The 18,215-nt window shown below is 35.9% G+C and overlaps 1 protein-coding gene and 2 long non-coding RNA genes across 12 annotated transcripts; all 3 read right to left on the reverse strand.

The window, feature by feature from the left end:
• Window positions 1–513: 513 nt before the first annotated feature.
• On the reverse strand, window positions 514–3,419 carry LOC126680573 (uncharacterized). Of its 10 annotated transcripts, none has more exons than XR_007641225.2 (6): window positions 2,933–3,419; window positions 2,690–2,728; window positions 1,899–2,404; window positions 1,211–1,678; window positions 1,005–1,072; window positions 514–905 (listed from the first exon to the last, which is right to left on the reverse strand). It is a non-coding gene; the product is annotated as an uncharacterized LOC126680573 (long non-coding RNA). The 10 variants fall into 10 exon arrangements; XR_007641231.2 differs by lacking the exons at window positions 2,690–2,728; window positions 2,933–3,419 and having other exon boundaries at window positions 1,211–1,422; window positions 1,521–1,546; window positions 1,640–1,678; window positions 1,899–2,683; XR_008790679.1 differs by lacking the exons at window positions 2,690–2,728; window positions 2,933–3,419 and having other exon boundaries at window positions 1,211–1,246; window positions 1,347–1,422; window positions 1,521–1,678; window positions 1,899–2,683.
• A 667-nt stretch (window positions 3,420–4,086) lies between these two features.
• On the reverse strand, window positions 4,087–5,800 carry LOC130015577 (uncharacterized). Its single transcript, XR_008790740.1, has 2 exons — window positions 5,464–5,800; window positions 4,087–4,165 (listed from the first exon to the last, which is right to left on the reverse strand). It is a non-coding gene; the product is annotated as an uncharacterized LOC130015577 (long non-coding RNA).
• A 6,720-nt stretch (window positions 5,801–12,520) lies between these two features.
• LOC126679790 (uncharacterized) lies at window positions 12,521–14,862 on the reverse strand. Its single transcript, XM_050374771.1, has 3 exons — window positions 13,798–14,862; window positions 13,166–13,710; window positions 12,521–13,088 (listed from the first exon to the last, which is right to left on the reverse strand). Exons 1-3 carry the CDS (start codon window positions 14,690–14,692, stop codon window positions 12,612–12,614), a joined length of 1,917 nt encoding a protein of 638 aa, XP_050230728.1. The 5' UTR covers window positions 14,693–14,862; the 3' UTR covers window positions 12,521–12,611.
• Window positions 14,863–18,215: the final 3,353 nt, after the last annotated feature.

Genomic DNA, 18,215 nt, shown 5'->3' on the forward strand with positions numbered 1-18,215 from the left:
TTGTACCCATAAAAACTTGAAAGATGCTATAAATTCCTACGGAAGTCTCACCATCTTCCTCGCAACACTACAAGAAAATGACTTTTTAGCGAAGGGAAATATGGTCGCTAAAGGTTCCATCCCGGTCGCAATTGATCAATTACGAAGGTAAAACTCCGGTCGTATGTGGTCCTAATAGGCTCCGCCGTAAAAAGTATTTGGGACGGCAAAAAAACATCCGGTCGTAAATAATTTGCGAAGGTAAATTTTCCGGTCGCTAAAATGAACAAGAACATCGACCAAATATCTGGTCGTAATTTGGTTGATACCTTCGTAATTTTATAACACAATTGCGACCACAATCTAAAACACAATTGCGACCGAAATCCCTTCGCAATTTCACTAATTAGCATAAAAGAATATTATTTACGAACGCTTCAATAGTCGCTAAACATATATACGTCTTTAATAGTAACACAAAATACAGAAATCCTATATGAAAAATTATAAATTTCATTAATGCTGAAACGTGCTACATAAATAATGCCAATCTAACATAAGACATTGTTGGAAAAAAAGAATCTAAAGTCTCTTGTGACAAAACTAGAAAATCATTTTATCTTTGATTCATGAAGCAGTCGCGGCACTTTAGGCGATACTCCAATGGAATTGACCCTCGACCATCATTATATACACACATGTATGCCATTAGACTTCAAGACTTTGGTGATCTCATTATAATTTTAGGCTTTATAGCACACTAGCTCTGCACATTGGATGAAAGAGAAAGACTACAAATTAAACTAAATTAATCCAGACTAAAAATTGAAATTAGTTTACCTCCTCATTCATCTGGATCAAAGCCTCTTTAGCTTCATCTTCAGTAGAAAAAGTCACGTAACCATAACCCTGTAATATATTGTTGGCTATCCCTTACTATGTTAACTACAATTATAAACATATTCTAAGATGATATATAAAGAGAATTTATAGTTCAAAATTTATGGAAAAAAAATTAGGATTACCTTATATAATTTTGCCAAATTGTGAGAATGCTTTAGCGAGTAATGTCCTGTGCTGGAGAATGATATTCCTATAGCAAAACCCCAATTAGTCTGTGATATCTAAGCCTACTTGACATGATGAACCCAGTAACTTCCAAATCTACAAAGTGCAAAATTTTGTAATAATTTTGTTACACTATACTACATAACATAAATTATTTTTATACCTAGAACGTGAAAGTAATAGCATTATCTATTAGTACCTGCAAAGCGAAAATAATAGCATTATCAGTCTTGCATTATCAAGAGGTTATTTATACAACGAGTGGAGAACTGAAAAGAGAAAGGAAATGTAGTACAAACCTGCAAATTCATATATTATAAGCAAATAAGCTTATCATCAAAGTCATTATGTATCACTTGGTTCCTGTCAATTAACCTTGCACATATATATTTTCAAGGACACCCATTTAAATGATAATTTGATTTCTCAACATAGAAATAATAAAAACATAATTAACTAGCATTGTTACATACCTTCAAACTAAAGACAGCTTTAACTCCTGAAAGAACAACAAGCATATGTAATTTACGACAACATATTCAATTTCAGGATTTTGTAGGCATGAATTACCTTCTTAAATAGTATAATTTACCTTCTAAGGATCTGTTAGCAAACGTTGGCACAAAAGCTCCTGCATATGTAAAAGAAATACAAAACATCATAAGGAATGTATATTTTTACATTACAAATATATTACTCGAACAGATAAACCAAGAGCGGTATCCAATTCCATTTTAAATCACATAATTCACACCTGACGTAATTATATATTTATTATTGAAATTGACTTAATAAGAGATGCTTATTAAGTTTAGCCTTTCGAATTTCATGTATACGTGGATGATTTATACCTCTGCCTGGAACTCTTTACACCTTTGAATAGAGGATGAAGAGAGCATCTTCACAGCAACTTCATGATAATCCAAGTAACCATGGTATCTGTTCCAAATTCTCCTCTACCAAGAATCCTCTGAAAAATATTGATAATCTGATGGACCTCCAAGTATGAAATTATCTCTTTTAACTCCAGTGTTTCTCTCTTGGTTTCCACTTCCATCTCCCCTGACCCAGCTACTACAAATCATATCCATAGAAGACTTATCCATAAAGAAGCTCCACATCTGCATGAGCAGCATCATACCCATTGCAGAAACACAAATCCAGTACATAAAATCTCTTTGATGCAAACATTTAACATAGGCTTCGAGCATGTCATAATATATTAAAAATCAAAGCTCATACAGGCAATATAAAGTTCAGAGGAAACAAAGATTTAAAGTAGGACATAGCTAAACCTGCAAAGTGACTAGATCATCTTGAGTCTCTGTAAGTTTCATGTGTAATGTTGTCTGTGTGGCTGACAGCAGGTTGTCATAATCCACAGGAAAAGCAAAATCATAAGAATGATAAAAAATCAGAAATAGTAATAACACAAAAAGTTCTTAAAAGCTAAGAATAAATATGATCATAACAGACAGCTAATCGACAAGAAGCTGAGCCATACGAGATTCAGAGCCATACAAGATTCTTCACCGCCATTGCACATTGTTTAACAATTAAACAATGATTATGAAAACAAGACATAACAAAACCAAATCAATGTTCCAATCCAGTAAGAGTGAAAAGGAAGCAATTAAATTACCTCAAGAACTCTCTCCAGAATATAATCTTCTATCTCAGACTTGTACATACAATAAAGAACAAAATCAATCAATCGATTCATACCCCTTACTAATCAAAGTATATTTCAAATAGCAAAAACTCGTAGTTACCAAAAACAATTACTTAGTTCCCCAAGGACATTATAATTTCAATACAAGCAAAAGTGAAATCAATTAAACTATAGAAACAAAAATTTAAGAATAATCCAAAAATGTTAACTCACCAACGTTTCAGTTTGGGCGATGAACGGCAGTATCTGAAAATCATCAACGATTTATAGAGAGAAAGGACTATATATCGCCTCTGAAAATCGCTCCTCCAAATCCTACCTGAAAATTGCACCTGGAAATTGTACCTGAAAATCGCACCTGAAAATCGCACCTCAAACGCTATAATATATTTTCTGAAACAGATGACAATTTGCTGTTATAAACGACTACTTAGGGTTTAGAAGGTGATGGTGAAACTTAGGGTTTCGAAGAATGTGACACTGAAACTTAGGATTAGAAGGTGAATACGCGATATAAACGAAGACGAAGAAGAAGATTTTGAATGTAGAGATTTCTAAAATAAAAAAATTGGAGTCGAAGGACTGCAAATTTATGAAGTAATCATTTTCAGAAATTAGTTTATTGCGAGTTTGCGACCGTAATTTTTCATATTAAAAAAGGAAATATATTCTGTCAAAAAGTTTAGATGGAATTAAATTTTTCTGGACCGTATATAAAATGTGGTCGCAATTAGCATATCTATTGCGACCGCATATTAGTCCCTTCGTAAATTTTGGTCCCTAAAAAACTAATTTCAAAGCACAGGTAAAAGGAACTCCTTATAACCATTTGTGCACTTCAAAGAATTCTATATATATTTCAGCCAACGGCATTCGTCATACCAATGCAAATAAGTTAAACATATTGACATACTTAATTCTTCCTTTTTTTCTCTTTTTTGTTTTGCAACTAAAGAAGAACATATGTTTGGCTTGGAGAGTAGTAACCTAATAAATTGCCAAAAACTTCATTGAAGATGTGAATACAGTTAACTAATTATTCTGAGAAAAAATGGTTTTTGGTCAAAATACAACATCTATTAGTTTGGTACCCGGTTTTGGCTTTGGCAATAATATTCTGCTCTTTTTGGTGTTTGACCAAAAAAAATGTTGCATTTCAATTCTTTTCCCCCCCATAAAGCGAGTTCTTTCTCACCCCTAAGATCATTCATCGTATCATTTCTTCGAATCTAAAGTTTAACAAATTCTAGGACTCGCACCGAAAAAATAACCACCACTCTAGAAGCCCATCAAAATTCAAACCCAAAAACAAATATTAAAATATAGCTAAAACAATATAATTCGAAATTTAAATGAAGCGAAAATACCTCCATGATCTGGAAACTTTTTCAATATAGCGTCTGCTGCTTTCAGCCCCTTCTTATACTGTTTAGTTTCATATGATTTCTGCAACCATTAAAGACAATAAAAATCATAGGCAAGTTGCAACAACTCTCATTGATAATGGCTGCAATAAAGCTCAATTTGACATCAAAATAATCTAGCATATGATAGGAACAAAAGATAATTATATAGAACCCATAATAATGCAAGCATTACACATATGTGCTTGGTGATTCTATCACTAACATACATAAATTAAATGATCATATATTTAGGGCCCTGGGGAGGAAAAGGCCATTAACCACCATACTACTAAATTTGATGATATTTATTAGCAATTTACCTAGAGCAATACTGAACTTTTTATCTTGCAAGCAATGACAGAGCTAGAGAGGACTGAGAGTGGCCATCATTGCCCTCTTTAACTTCCAAGAATCTTAATGTTTTCTTATAAATTATTTACCATTTTAGGTTCGGCTACCCAAATATTTAAAATTTACACATACTATATGTGATGCTTCATCACATTTTTTATATTTCATTAAACTTAGCTTCAGCCACCCTTGAGCACATAAAAAATCTCCATCACATAGTAGCAAGCACATTCATTGCCAAGAGAAAATGGTCAAAAGTAGCAAAGATTCACATAAAATATATGAAATGACTACTTTAATCAAGATTCAGAGTTCTTCTACTCATAATCTTTTGAGCTTACATGTAACTAACTCGACATATACAACATAAATATGCACGTCTATAAGCATAAATAAAACTCCTTCTAATCGAGAAGATTCTCTTTGAATATTGTTAAAAAAACCTGCATTCCCCTTTTTATATTAACACATCACATCTCCCTAAAAGGCAACATTTCTATAAGTCATTTAAAAATAAGGTAAAAACAGGAATAATAGAGTAAAAACACATTCTATAAATGGGTATTATCAGTTACAAATTACAATTAGAATCAGACACCCAAAAAGAATACTCGTGTCAATTAGATTGAGGAGGGAGTATAAATAAATATATATTTTACAACCATTTATATGTCATTGTATATATATATATAAGCACATTCAGTGTCATCCACTTAAAAAACACATATAAGCTGCTCAGATAACAATCAAAGAGCTAGGTCTTTCAACAATAATAAACCCAAAATTTGCCGCATAACAAAACCCTAACAATTCTAGTTTCAAAACAAATTAAAAGCAACAAATATTGTATCAACTGCACCCATGGGTCTAGTGTTATCCAATCCAAAAAATATAACTTCAATTAAAATTAAACTGATTCAAAAACGACAACATCACAGACTAAACTAAACTGAACTAAGAATCGATAGAATAGGAGAGAGTACTTACGACGATGAGCTTGAAGAGATTGGCCTCTTTAGGAGGCAGAGAAGCTCCCATTGTTATGAAATAAATAAAATTAAGCTAGGGTTTAGCTAGGATTAGAAGGCAAGGGTTTTGCAAGGTTTGTGGTTTGGATATTACAAGGGCTGCGTTCAGAGGAAAAAGAGAGAGAGTGGTGGCGTTAATCTGCTGCAACCCTACTGTGACTCACAGTAACCACGCTTTAATCAACTCTTTCTGAAGACTAACATGCGCGCGTGTGATTGATGGTGAATCTATGGATTGGAATTTGGCTGCTGCTTTCGGAACCTAACGGTGTCGTTTTGGAGATATTTAGTTTTTACTTCTAAAGGAAAGGCTTAAATGAGCCTAATGTCTCCAAATTTTCCAAAACCAATGCCCTTCAAATTTTTTCTTTCAATTGCAACCCCGGCATTAAAACAATCGTCAATTTTATCTCGTTCATATTTCGACTTTCGATTGTACCTTACATTGAAAATTTTCAGATTATTTTATTATTTTAAAGATAAAAATATCCAAAACAATTAATTTTAAAGATAATATCATATTTTTTCTATTTGAACAAATTCAAATAAGTATTTTATTTTAAAAAAAATCAAATAAGTCCTAAGTGAAAATCTAATTAGATATATAATTAATTAAATAATTTTTTAAAATTTTATTATAAGTTAAATAAATTAAAAATAACATTATCAGTGCCTCTGATTCCGATATATAATTAATTTTTTAAATTTTGTTAAAACCGCTTCTAACCCCGAGTCTTTAACTTAGTAGTAAGGGGGCATCTATTGCCGATCTAAAATATATTCTATATCAAACGAATTAATAGAGATCGGAAGTTAATTGATAGGAGTATAAATACTCCGAGTAATCGTGTAGTTTTCACATCGCTTTACCATAATTTGTTGCACGTTTTTTAGTGTTTCGTACCTTATTACGTGTGTTTATGTTTTTAGATAAGCGAAGCGTTTGTGAAGCTATTTTGGGTCAAATAGGGGAACCATTGAAGATTTTGTGAATAAGTTCAAGCAAACAATCAAATAAATGAAGACCGGATAATTAAAGGTCTCGATCGAGAAGGCCAATTCATCAAGCTTCTCGATCGAGACTAAAATTGAAGAAATCGCCTGGTATAAATTTTAAGAGCTTCCCAATCGAAAAGGCTCATTCATAAAGCTTCTCGATCGAGACATAGCTGAAATAAAGAGGGAAATCAATTTCGAAATTTGAGCCTTGCTTGGTCTACTTCCACTTTTGGCCCACACACTTTATCTAGGATGTTTTCCATTCCCTTTTTTGTCAAGACTATATAAGGAAACTTTATCTTATTTGAGGGTTTATCATCTCATTTTATAAAACATCATTTATAGCTCTAATTTTATTCCCTTTGCTCTCATTTTTTAGAGAGGATCTTTATTGTTCTTGAGCTCATACTCTATTTTCAGAATTTTGGATTGAAATCATTCTTTAATATAAGTTTATTATTGGAATCTTCATTTTTTTATGCTTTTCTTATCCATTTTACTTAAGGTAATCATCCTATTCCCTAATATGCTTATTGATTTATTGCCTAATGTTTAGTGTTTGTTTAGTAATGAGTGGCTAATTAAACCCCTAGTCTAGAGGTTGTTATGATTGCCATATTTGTTGAATAGATGATTAGAATGGGTTTTGGATTAGGGATTTGTTATGTTAATTGAGACCCAATGCCTAGATTAAGTTGATCCCTTAATCTTTGATTTGTGGTTTATCAGTGAGGGCGAGAGTTAAATTAATCAATTGGACCTAATTAGCATAAGTTTGAGACCTAGATGCACGAGAGTGATTTAGCGATTTAGCGGTTGTGTAGTTTGCGAATTAATTGGCTTGATTAGTTCTATCAAAATCTAATTGTGCGAGAGTGAGTTAGATTTCGGTGCTTTAATCAAGTAGCGATTCTTTCTCAACTTCCGGCTCGAGAAGTGGAATTGATACTCTCGAATAGATAGACCCGAACAATATCAAATAACCTGGCCTTATTACCTAGGATTCGTCTTGGCATGAGTGGCAACCCTTAGGCGCTTTTAATTATCGTTTTTAATCTTTAATCAATTAGTTATTTGTTGTTACTTATCTTAAGTTATTATTTGTTTAATTGTTAATTGAGTTTAAGTTGCAGTGTTAATTAAAACCAATTTTTTCATTACTAAACAAATTGAACTTCACAATCAATTTCATTCACTTTAAACCTTTAATACTTGTAGGTTCGACAATCCAGACTTAAAGTTCACTCTATTATAAGTTGGCATTAGCGCGTGAGCGTTTTTTACAACATTAATAAGATCTCCATTTACCCGCTAACTAGGCCTACGTTTAAGGCATACGATTTTGCTTACGTGTCGCTGACGTGCAATGCCACATATAAGCCAGCATGGCAAATATTAGGTAATAAGTGCAAATAAGTTATTAGATTTTTTTAAAAGAATAATTACACTCTTAGAGGCTTGGCACTTTTTGCACTTTTGATGAATTCATTTACATTTTTTATTTAGTATTTGTCATATTCACATATGTGTGGCATTGTCGCGTAGGCGCTAAATAAGCAAAATCGTGTATCAATTTATATAATTGAAACGAAATCCTCGTTTCAGGATAAATTGGATAAAATTAAAAGGTTTGGACTTGCATAAAATTTTCTTAAAAGATTTGGCATGTTTTAGTCATTTGGCCAGTATATATTAATTGATATCAGATTTAGGTATCGGAGCGGTTTCGGGCAAACTAAACTCATTTTGAGTTTATTTTGTTTCTTGTGCATGTACTCGCCTAAAGATTTGTATAAAATCAGAATTGTCAGTTGTTTTTATAGAAAACTAAATACATGCTCAAAATTGTCGTTAAATAGATTGACCAAATTGATGGTCGGTGGTACAAAACATTGTTATAGATGCAAAATCAATGAGCAAACCTATGACAAAAATGTCTACTAGAAGAAATAAGGTTCATTGGTCGATGCGTCTATTCATATTTTTTTTTTAAATTTTAGACAAAAATTAAAAAGGGCCAAACCTTAAATTTTAAAATATTTAGACATAAATTTTAACACTTTTAAAAAGTCGGAGGCACTACAACAAAAATAGTCTATTGTGACATTTAACAAATATTACTTAATACTAAAAAAATGTTACTTAAAATTTATACCAATATTTTATACAAATGTTATTAAGATGTTACATTAGTCGGTGTCGTTATGTGTTTAAGCAACATTTAATACAAATGTTTGTAGCCACTTTTAATAACATTTAATATATTTATTGTGACATATATTAAATATTATTACAACACATCATATAATAATTGATGGATACCGAATCCTACTGTAAGTATAATGGAGCCGAGTTGCAGGAGATCCACTCTCAGGCGACACCGGACTCCCCCTGAAGACGGAAAGATATGAAGGAGATACCGAATCTCTAAGATTCGGTAATACACTAATAAAGACCGAATCCCACATGATCCGCCAAGAGCTCGTCAGGTCCGGGATTCGGATAAACGACTAAATATGGAAACCTTGTCCTATTTGGACACAAACACTACATATAGAAGGATAAGCTCTACTTTAGGAAGATAAGACTATTTAGGAAGACGTTCCTAAATAGGACTCTTATCAGATTAAGGTAGATCTCGACAAATCAGGAGAATCCTTAAGATACGGCCGAATCCCTACAAAGTAGGATTCACCTACCTAATACAACTCTACTAGGTATATTCGACTACTATAAAAGGAGCACGAGGTATGCCTAGAATCACAATTACATTCAGATACTCAAAACGCTGCTCAAAGCTCTAAACTGACTTTAGCATCGGAGAGTTAATCGGACAACCACCGTCCGGTTAGCTTCTACCCTGTTTTGCAGGTTCGCTCACCGGTTCAGAAGGCAGACTCCATCAATTGGCGCCGTCTGTGGGAAAAGCTTAACTAAACTTCAAAAGGAGCTTTTCTGAACTCAAAAACAAATCTCATTGAAGAAGATGACTTCTGAAAGAGTAAACCTGAAAGACAAACAACCAATGGACCCAAAAAGCACTCCGGAGATAATCAACGTGACGGAAGATGGGCTTCTCAACTCCGGGGAAAAAAGCAACACCGGAGGGCTCTCTTTCTCAACACCCCAGTACCAAACTAATCCAATAAGAGGAAGCATCCCAATTGCTTTCAACCTAAGCACTGAAGAACAAGCACCAAATGCAGCGACACAAGATCCACACAGCGAAATGCTGAAAAAGATACTAGAATCTGTGCAGGCAAATCTTGACAGATTGGCTAATGAGGCCAAAAGAACAAACGACAGGCACGAAGAAACTATGAGAATGCTAAGGGAAAACTTCAGCCCTACAGCTCCCAGAAGAAGAGAAAGAACAGGAAATGCAAACCCAGGCCGACGGGAGACAAGGGCAGAAAACAACAAAAGCAAGGAACCTCGGACCAGAGGAAACGAAGAGAGGAACGAAGCAAGAAACCAGCGAGAAAAGGAAACCAGCGAAGAGGAAAGTCCTGACAGAGAAAAATCTAACGAGGAATCACCAGAGGCACCCAGAAATGAGCACAACCAGGAGGACGCCCGAAGCGGTCTGAATACGAAACGAGACGAACGAAGGGAGAAGGAAAAAGAAGATGCCCCACCAAGGAGTAAGCGACAAGAAAGAGACGCAGGGAAAGAACAAAATAAGAAAAAACACCAAGAAGGAGAGGGCGAATCGTCAGAGACACCCCAAAAAAGCAAAGCCACATATGTGGTGGAAGAAGATTTAGAAGAGAAGATCGCCAAAGCGCTCAAAAAACTAAAATCTGAAGAATTGGATATAGAGGACCTCAGGTTGAAAGGATCACCCCTCTCGCCCGAGATCATGGAGGAAACCATCCCGTACAGCATGAAGCTGCCGACCTTGCCAATTTTCAATGGGGAAGGAGACCCCCGAGACCATACCTCTAGGTTCACAGCAACCATGGGGCTACTCAGCGTATCAGACGCCATCCTCTGCAGGGTTTTCCCTACCACGCTCACGGGCACAGCCCAGAGATGGTATAACAAATTAAAACCAGGCTCCATCAAAAGCTTCGCTTCGCTTTCAACAGAATTCCTCAACAGATATCTCACAAACATCCCAGCTAAAACCACTACCAGTATCCTAAGAGCCTGTATCCAAGAAGAAGGAGAAACCCTGCGAAGCTACATCGAACGATTCAACAAGCAAGCTATGAAGATAGACAACCTGAACGTCGACATGGCGACAGAAGCATTGCGAGACGGGACGCGATTCGGAAAGCTGGTGGACAAGCTGCTAGTCAATAAACCCACAACTTTCTCGAACTTAATGGGCATAGCTCAGAAATACTTCGAGTTAGACGAAGGGCGAAGGGCGATTCGCGGAAAGGAAGCAAAAGGAAAAGAATCAAAAGAAAGATCCAGAGAAAAAACCAAGTCCAAACCTGATGACAGGAGAGGAAGACCCGAAGAAAGCAGACGATTCGCCCCCCAGACAAGATATGAATCGAGATACGATCCCAGAGATGATGAGAATAACTTCACTCCATTAAACACCAGCCGAACTAATGTCCTCATGTGGATCAAAGAAAACATCAAAAACGTGGTATGGCCACCCAAAATGAAAGCAGAAGCAAGAGACACCAGAAAGTACTGCAAATTTCACGACGATTACGGACACGAAACGGATAGCTGCAGGGACTTAAAGGTCGAGATCGAAAGAATGATCGACACAGGCGAACTGAGGAAATTTGTGGCCCGAAAAGAGAAGAGCAATGACAAGGGAGAAAAAAGAAACAGAGAAGACAAGCCAAAAGAAAAGGAAGACGAGCGCCCATCCAAAATTCTGGGAACCATACACATGATTAATGGTGGAGGGCATAGTAGCTCCACGATCAGGAGGAAGCAGAGGAAGGAAGTAATGAACATACGAGAAACTCACATGCCGCCAGTGATCTTCGATGTAGAAGACTATGAACACGTCAAAGCACCTCACAACGATGCTTTGGTAGTAACTACTATCATTGAAAATTGGAACATGGAGCGGATCCTTATCGACGAAGGAAGTGCAGTAAACCTCATGACAAATGCAGCATACAAAATGTTGGGAGGAACAGCGTCAAGGTTACGACGAGTCCCAATTCCGCTATCAGGACTCGGTGGACCCTCCATCACCCCGCTGGGAGCAGTCACCTTGGAAGTAATAATCGGCCCAGAAAGAGGAATGAACAAGAAAATCATGTCACTATTTAACATAGTGGACATGGAATTGACATATAATGCCATCCTAGGAAGACCTTTCCTCCATGACTCGGCAGCGGTAACCAGCATCAGAGCACTGGCAATGAAGGTACCGACTGAAAAGGGAGTAGTGACGCTGAGAGGAGACCAAGGAATAGCCAAGAAGTGCTATGATGAGTCAGTGGTGGATCTCCAAGAAAACAAGACCGAAAAGAAGGAAGAATAGGAATGAAAAACGACCCATCATCGGTAACGACTCTCCGTCTTACCAGATGGCGTCAAATCTATCTTTAATGCTTTGTATGCCATCTTTTTATCAATAAAAATTCAATTTCGCTACCATCTGATTAGCCAGACGAACCAATAAAGAAATAAAAATCAAGAACAGCCACGAATGATTAAATCAAAGACGAAAGAAGAAAAAATAAATTAAAGATCAAACTCAAGAAAAGCTAAAAGCCAAGAAAATGAGTTTAAATTAACTCAAAGCAAAATCGCCGAACCAGGCAAATCGCCACGAAAGGCTAAAAACCAAGAAAACGAGTTTAAATTAACTCAAAGCAAAATAGCCGAACCAGGCAGATCGCCACGAAAGGCTAAAAATGAGTTTAGATTAACTCAGAAAAGGCGAATCGCCAAAAAAGAGTTTAGATTAACTCGAAACAAAAACAAAAATAAAAAGAGTTTAGATTAACTCTACAAAAAGCAATGCCAAGAACAGGGTTTAGAGTAACCCTCGAGGCAAGACAAGTACATAAAGATAAGGCAAAAGCACATTTCGAAGAAAAACGAAGAAAATATATTCATAAATTGCGAATTACAAAAAGCAAAATTAATACATCAGCAAATACAATCAAAAGAAAACTACTAAACACGGTCTTTAGAAATCTTGACGAGGAGATCACGGGCGATGGCCTGGGGATCCAACCCGTTAACCCCAGAAAGATCAATATTGGGATTCTGCTCCAGAAGCTTCTTCCCAATCGCAAGGCGATACTCGCTTATCAGAGCAGAGTAAAAAGCCTTCGTATCTAGCAGACGGATGTGAAGACCTTCAACCTCCGTTCTAAGACTATCCCTCTCCCCACCAACAAGGGAATTGATCCGAATGAGCTCCTCGATCTCTTGAGTCAAGTCATCGGTCTTTTTCTCAATCACTTTCACTTGGCGATCATTAATCGCATCCTGCGCCTTGAGCTGCGCCAGAAGGGAATCATGCTCTTCCAAAGAGGCCTTCAATTTCGCCCTTTCAGACTCGGAAGTCGCCAAAAGAGCAGACAGACGCTCGACCTCCTCCTCGGCACACTGTCGGCGGTCGTTCAATACCAGAACAGATTGAAGGGCCTACACACCAGAAATAAACAAATAAGAAAGCAACTGAATACAAAAAACATATTATACTCAAGAAAGAAAGCACTTACAGAGAAACCATGAAAACAAGCCAGATCGGAAAGCTCCTGACCCGGCCTACCACAGAACCACGTGACATCATCAGGAATCGCCAAAGTCCGGATATATTCCGCTAGCACTCTCGGATTCAGCAAACTGGCAGGATCCTGACCTTCGACCCATTGAACCAAGTCTGGAGCAGAAGAAGAGCTTCCAGGAAAACTCTCCCTCGTAGGAGAATCATCGACAACTCGACGTCTTTTTCTAGACGGAGAATCCGGGTCTCGACCTAGAGAAATCTCCCCCGAATCAGCAACAACAGGCCCCTCTGAGGCCACACCCCCAACTCCCCCCGAAACGATAGATGATGCTAGAGGGGGGAGTAGTGACGGAATCGCCTCGTCGCCGACTGGAACAGCCGAGTCATCACCATCATCATCATTTATAACAATAACCTCAGGCAACGCTACCTCGGCGGGAGCTAGGGGGATATCAACAGGAGCCCCATCCACGACAATGTCGCCAGGAATAACGTCGGCGATAGGAACGTCAGGACCACCCATCGGAACGTCCAAATCTACTTGAAATCCGGAAAGGAAATCGTCAGAAGAAGAAGACATCCTACAAAAGAAACATTAAAAAGAACTTAAGCAAATTAATATACCTTGAACAAAAGAGTAGCAAAGATCCGCCAAGCCTCGAGGAGGATCCTCCAAAGGAAACCATCGACTCCGAAGATGACTATTAACCAAGACATCTAAAATGGGACGCGACACAATACTACAGGAAGATATGTCAAAAGCAAGCTTTGACTCGGATAAACTTAAAGGAGAAGAATAGCTCCGAACTGGATGAGAAGAAAAACCATCCGAAAAATGAAGAAAAGCAAATTTATGATAGACAATAAAGAAGCGCCTTCGCCAGCGACTGGTTAGGCAAGGAAGATAAATACGAGATCGCCCTTCTCTACCAAGGGCGAAAACGAAGCAACCATCACACTTCCTAAAGTCTACAAAATGATATAACACTTTGAGAGAAGGGGCACAGCCCCGGAGCCTACATGCCTCCGAAAAGGCGAGCACTACTCTAATCGTACCAGGGTAAAGTTGCCCTAGAGCAACCTTTAAATCCCTACACACTTCTACTAAAAAGGGATCCAAAGGAAACCTAAGACCAGCAGCAAATTGCTCTTCAAAAAGAACCGCCCTACAAGAAGATCCGGGAGAGTCAGACGCAGCCATATCGGCACCGGGTAATATTACCCTATAATCAAAAGGAAAACTATACTTAAAATAGATATCTAAGACTTCATCCCTACGAAGCTTCGATCGGGTAAAAGCCATAGCAGCGCAAGCATCTTCCACTCGACTAAGAGGCATCCTAGAACAGGGAATCACAAACATAAACACAAAATAAGGATCAAACAAAAAATATATTGAAGAACACGTTGAAGAACACATCAAAGAACAACAAGTACAGAAGAAATTTCCAGAATATAAAGCATGGAGAATATACAAAGAAGAAAGCCATATTAACATCCAAACGACGAAAGAAAACATACCTGAAAAATCTGGAGAAAACAAGTCACGAAGAATCAAACAATCAAACGAAGAACGAAAAGGAAATAGCTACAAGAAATGAGAGTAAATTCGAAAAGCAAAGTAAGAGGGAAAAGAAGAAATGCGAAGAGATTAAATACAAAACGCTTTTGAATCATTAACCGTTTAAATCATTAAATGTCGACACGTGGCAACACAGAATCTTACTAAAGAAGAAACGTCACCCACAAACATATGAAACGACTCGCCCGGAATGCAAAGCGACTCGCCCGCATAAAAGAACTCAGCTCCAAAAGAGCTAAAATCCACTAAGGCATAAATGCCAAACTACTTCAGCTCACTTGCGGGGGGGCTAATGATGGATACCGAATCCTACTGTAAGTATAATGGAGCCGAGTTGCAGGAGATCCACTCTCAGGCGACACCGGACTCCCCCTGAAGACGGAAAGATATGAAGGAGATACCGAATCTCTAAGATTCGGTAATACACTAATAAAGACCGAATCCCACATGATCCGCCAAGAGCTCGTCAGGTCCGGGATTCGGATAAACGACTAAATATGGAAACCTTGTCCTATTTGGACACAAACACTACATATAGAAGGATAAGCTCTACTTTAGGAAGATAAGACTATTTAGGAAGACGTTCCTAAATAGGACTCTTATCAGATTAAGGTAGATCTCGACAAATCAGGAGAATCCTTAAGATACGGCCGAATCCCTACAAAGTAGGATTCACCTACCTAATACAACTCTACTAGGTATATTCGACTACTATAAAAGGAGCACGAGGTATGCCTAGAATCACAATTACATTCAGATACTCAAAACGCTGCTCAAAGCTCTAAACTGACTTTAGCATCGGAGAGTTAATCGGACAACCACCGTCCGGTTAGCTTCTACCCTGTTTTGCAGGTTCGCTCACCGGTTCAGAAGGCAGACTCCATCAATAATATTTATAAAGTATTGCTATAACTATTCAATATTAATTTTTTACAACATTTATTAGTACAAGATTTTTATATTATTTTAATAATATAAATATTTAATGTATACGTGCATATACAATTTATGATAAATTTGATTCGTAAATATGAACTTTTCATAATAGTTAGGTTATGAGTTTATTTTTTCCAAGATATTGTGAATTGTGATAATTTTCAATTGTTTTTCTACTTCATTTATTATAATATTTATCCATAATTTACACAATTCCTTCTTAAACATTTTAAAACAAACAAATTATATCAGTTAACAATACAAATAGATTTGGAACAAAAACCTAACAACTTTTTATTTATTACAATATAAATAATATTGTCAACATTCTTTATACAAACAAATAAAAAGGAATACAAAATTAATAATATCAGCTTCGTGATTCCTTTAGGAGCAACTTCTACAAACGGCCATATAGTAGCAATCTCGAAATTAGCCGCCTTCTTTACAATGTCCACTGCAGTGAGATGAGCAGATTTACAAGCTTGGCTTTAAATCAAACTTATTGATCGATAATGAAATATGTATACTTGGCTTCATCAAATTTTAAGAACATAAATAGCATATCAGCTGCATAATTGACATAATTTCAAGTGATAATTCTGTTTTACTAAAAAAATTATCTGGATGATTTTACAAAAAAATCGATGTAATTAAGTACCTTGTAATCATGTTTTGATCGAGCTCTAACTTCTTTCAGCGGCATATCAACATTAAGACTCGGTAGAACATGAATTCGCATTCACCGGCATCCCTTAATGTCACAAATGCTAGCACAAAGCAATCAAAAAAGTAAGAAAACATATATATGATGAGAATTGAACTATTTATTCAAACTGGAAAATCAAATTAAGATGTTGATGCTATGATGAGTAATATTTAGATCAAGTATTAAACTTAAAAATCAACCCAAATTAAAATCAAAAACTCTCAAAAGAAAATTGAAAAGTAATAATTGACTGTTCCATCCGTATTCTTTGAAATCATGATATAGATACTTTACAAACGGTTGAAGAGCAACATTACATGGAAGGCCATGATTTGCACGTAGTTAATAATGATATAATGATAAGTTTTATGAGGTTTAACAGTTGGTGATTAGTATAAAAGTAGATCAGTTAGAGATAAAGAAAGTGGAGAGAAAAATAAGGATGCAAGTTAGGATTTCAAATTAAAACCGAAAGTGATAAAAAATACAACTTCAACAACAAAAATAAATATTCAAATAAATATAAATTTGTAGTGTCACTTATTAACTATTACTACAATATCATTTTATTATTTTAAACGATGTTTGTAAAAATTGTTACTATAAATATGTCACTAAAAATTGTTTTTGTTGTAGTGAGGGGGGCATTATGGCCATTCCATGCCACCCCCTCTCACTGCCATTGTTCAATTTTATTACTTTCAATAATTTTATTAGCTCTTCGTTATCGTTCTTCTTTATTTTCTAATTGTTAGACAATTGCTTATGGCTTTAACAATTATGACTAAGGAAGAAACAAGAGTAGTTTAGTTCATAAATTTTAATAACTTGGCATATGATTTAAAGGAAATTGCACTGGGCACCATCAAACAGCAAAAAATTCTCAGTTATACAGATTTTCATGTCTCACTACAAAAATACCGCAATCTTCATTTTCTTTTCTTTTTCACGCCTTTACTTGATTTTTTAATTGTTCAAAATATTGAAAAACATGTTTGTGTCGGTAAGAAGAGAAGAGTCTCTATTCGATGATTCAAATGGGCAACTGAGCAACGGCAATTTTTTTTGAAGGCTAGAGCTATAGCCGTACTGGTTATTAACACCGTCGTTGCTGTATGACATGCCAGATTCCTCCGATGTTTTCTCCGTTTGAATCGATAGACACGGCCATGAATTGGGTTTTCTTGGTTCTTGATTTCGATCGTTAGATTTTGAGTACTGGTTTGATTTAGGATCACTTTAAATCTCACATGTCATAAGAGAGCTCATTTTTGCAAGTGCTATTGTCATTTATGCACTACGGATTACGCCCACTAACTGGTTGATCAAATTACTGAACTAGATATCTTCAGGTGGAGATGATCATTTTCGTAAGTGCTTTATGTTTTTTCTTTATATAAATGCAAATTTGTTATTATTTTGTTAGTTTCTTGTTTAAGTTCATAATTTATTTTGTTATAGATGGTCATGGCCGAGGTATTTTCCCAAATATGTATTTGTTGCAGTTAGTTAATAAACTTTAGGCTAAGTAAACAGTTAGTAAACCGATAGTAAACTCATATTTACCGATATTGTTGGAATTATTTTTTCCATAATGATAATTGAATTTATTGTAGTATGATTTTGATTGAAACTGCTCTTGGCTTTAAGGAGTTTTATTAATAATTGTTAATTTGATGTTTGCTTGTCGAAGTAAACCGAAAGTAAAACTAATTTTGTATATTATTATAATACTAATAGTAAACCATTAGTAAATTGTTAGTAAATTAACTTAATTTTTTCAGTAAACCGATAATAAATTATTAGTAATTTTTT

This window comes from Mercurialis annua, linkage group LG5 (genome assembly GCF_937616625.2).
Source record: "Mercurialis annua linkage group LG5, ddMerAnnu1.2, whole genome shotgun sequence".
In the NCBI taxonomy this organism is placed as follows: domain Eukaryota; kingdom Viridiplantae; phylum Streptophyta; class Magnoliopsida; order Malpighiales; family Euphorbiaceae; genus Mercurialis; species Mercurialis annua.

Bases quoted from the DNA above. Each gene is read 5' to 3' on its own strand.
- LOC126679790 (XM_050374771.1), bottom strand. From the start codon at position 14,692: ATGTTTTCTTTCGTCGTTTGGATGTTAATATGGCTTTCTTCTTTGTAT. The intron at 13,711-13,797 runs GTATATTAATTT...GATTTCAAGTAG, and splicing joins TTGCTACTCTTTTGTTCAAG to ATTTGGACGTTCCGATGGGT. The intron at 13,089-13,165 runs GTAAGTGCTTTC...TCTGGTGTGTAG, and splicing joins CTTGTTTTCATGGTTTCTCT to GCCCTTCAATCTGTTCTGGT.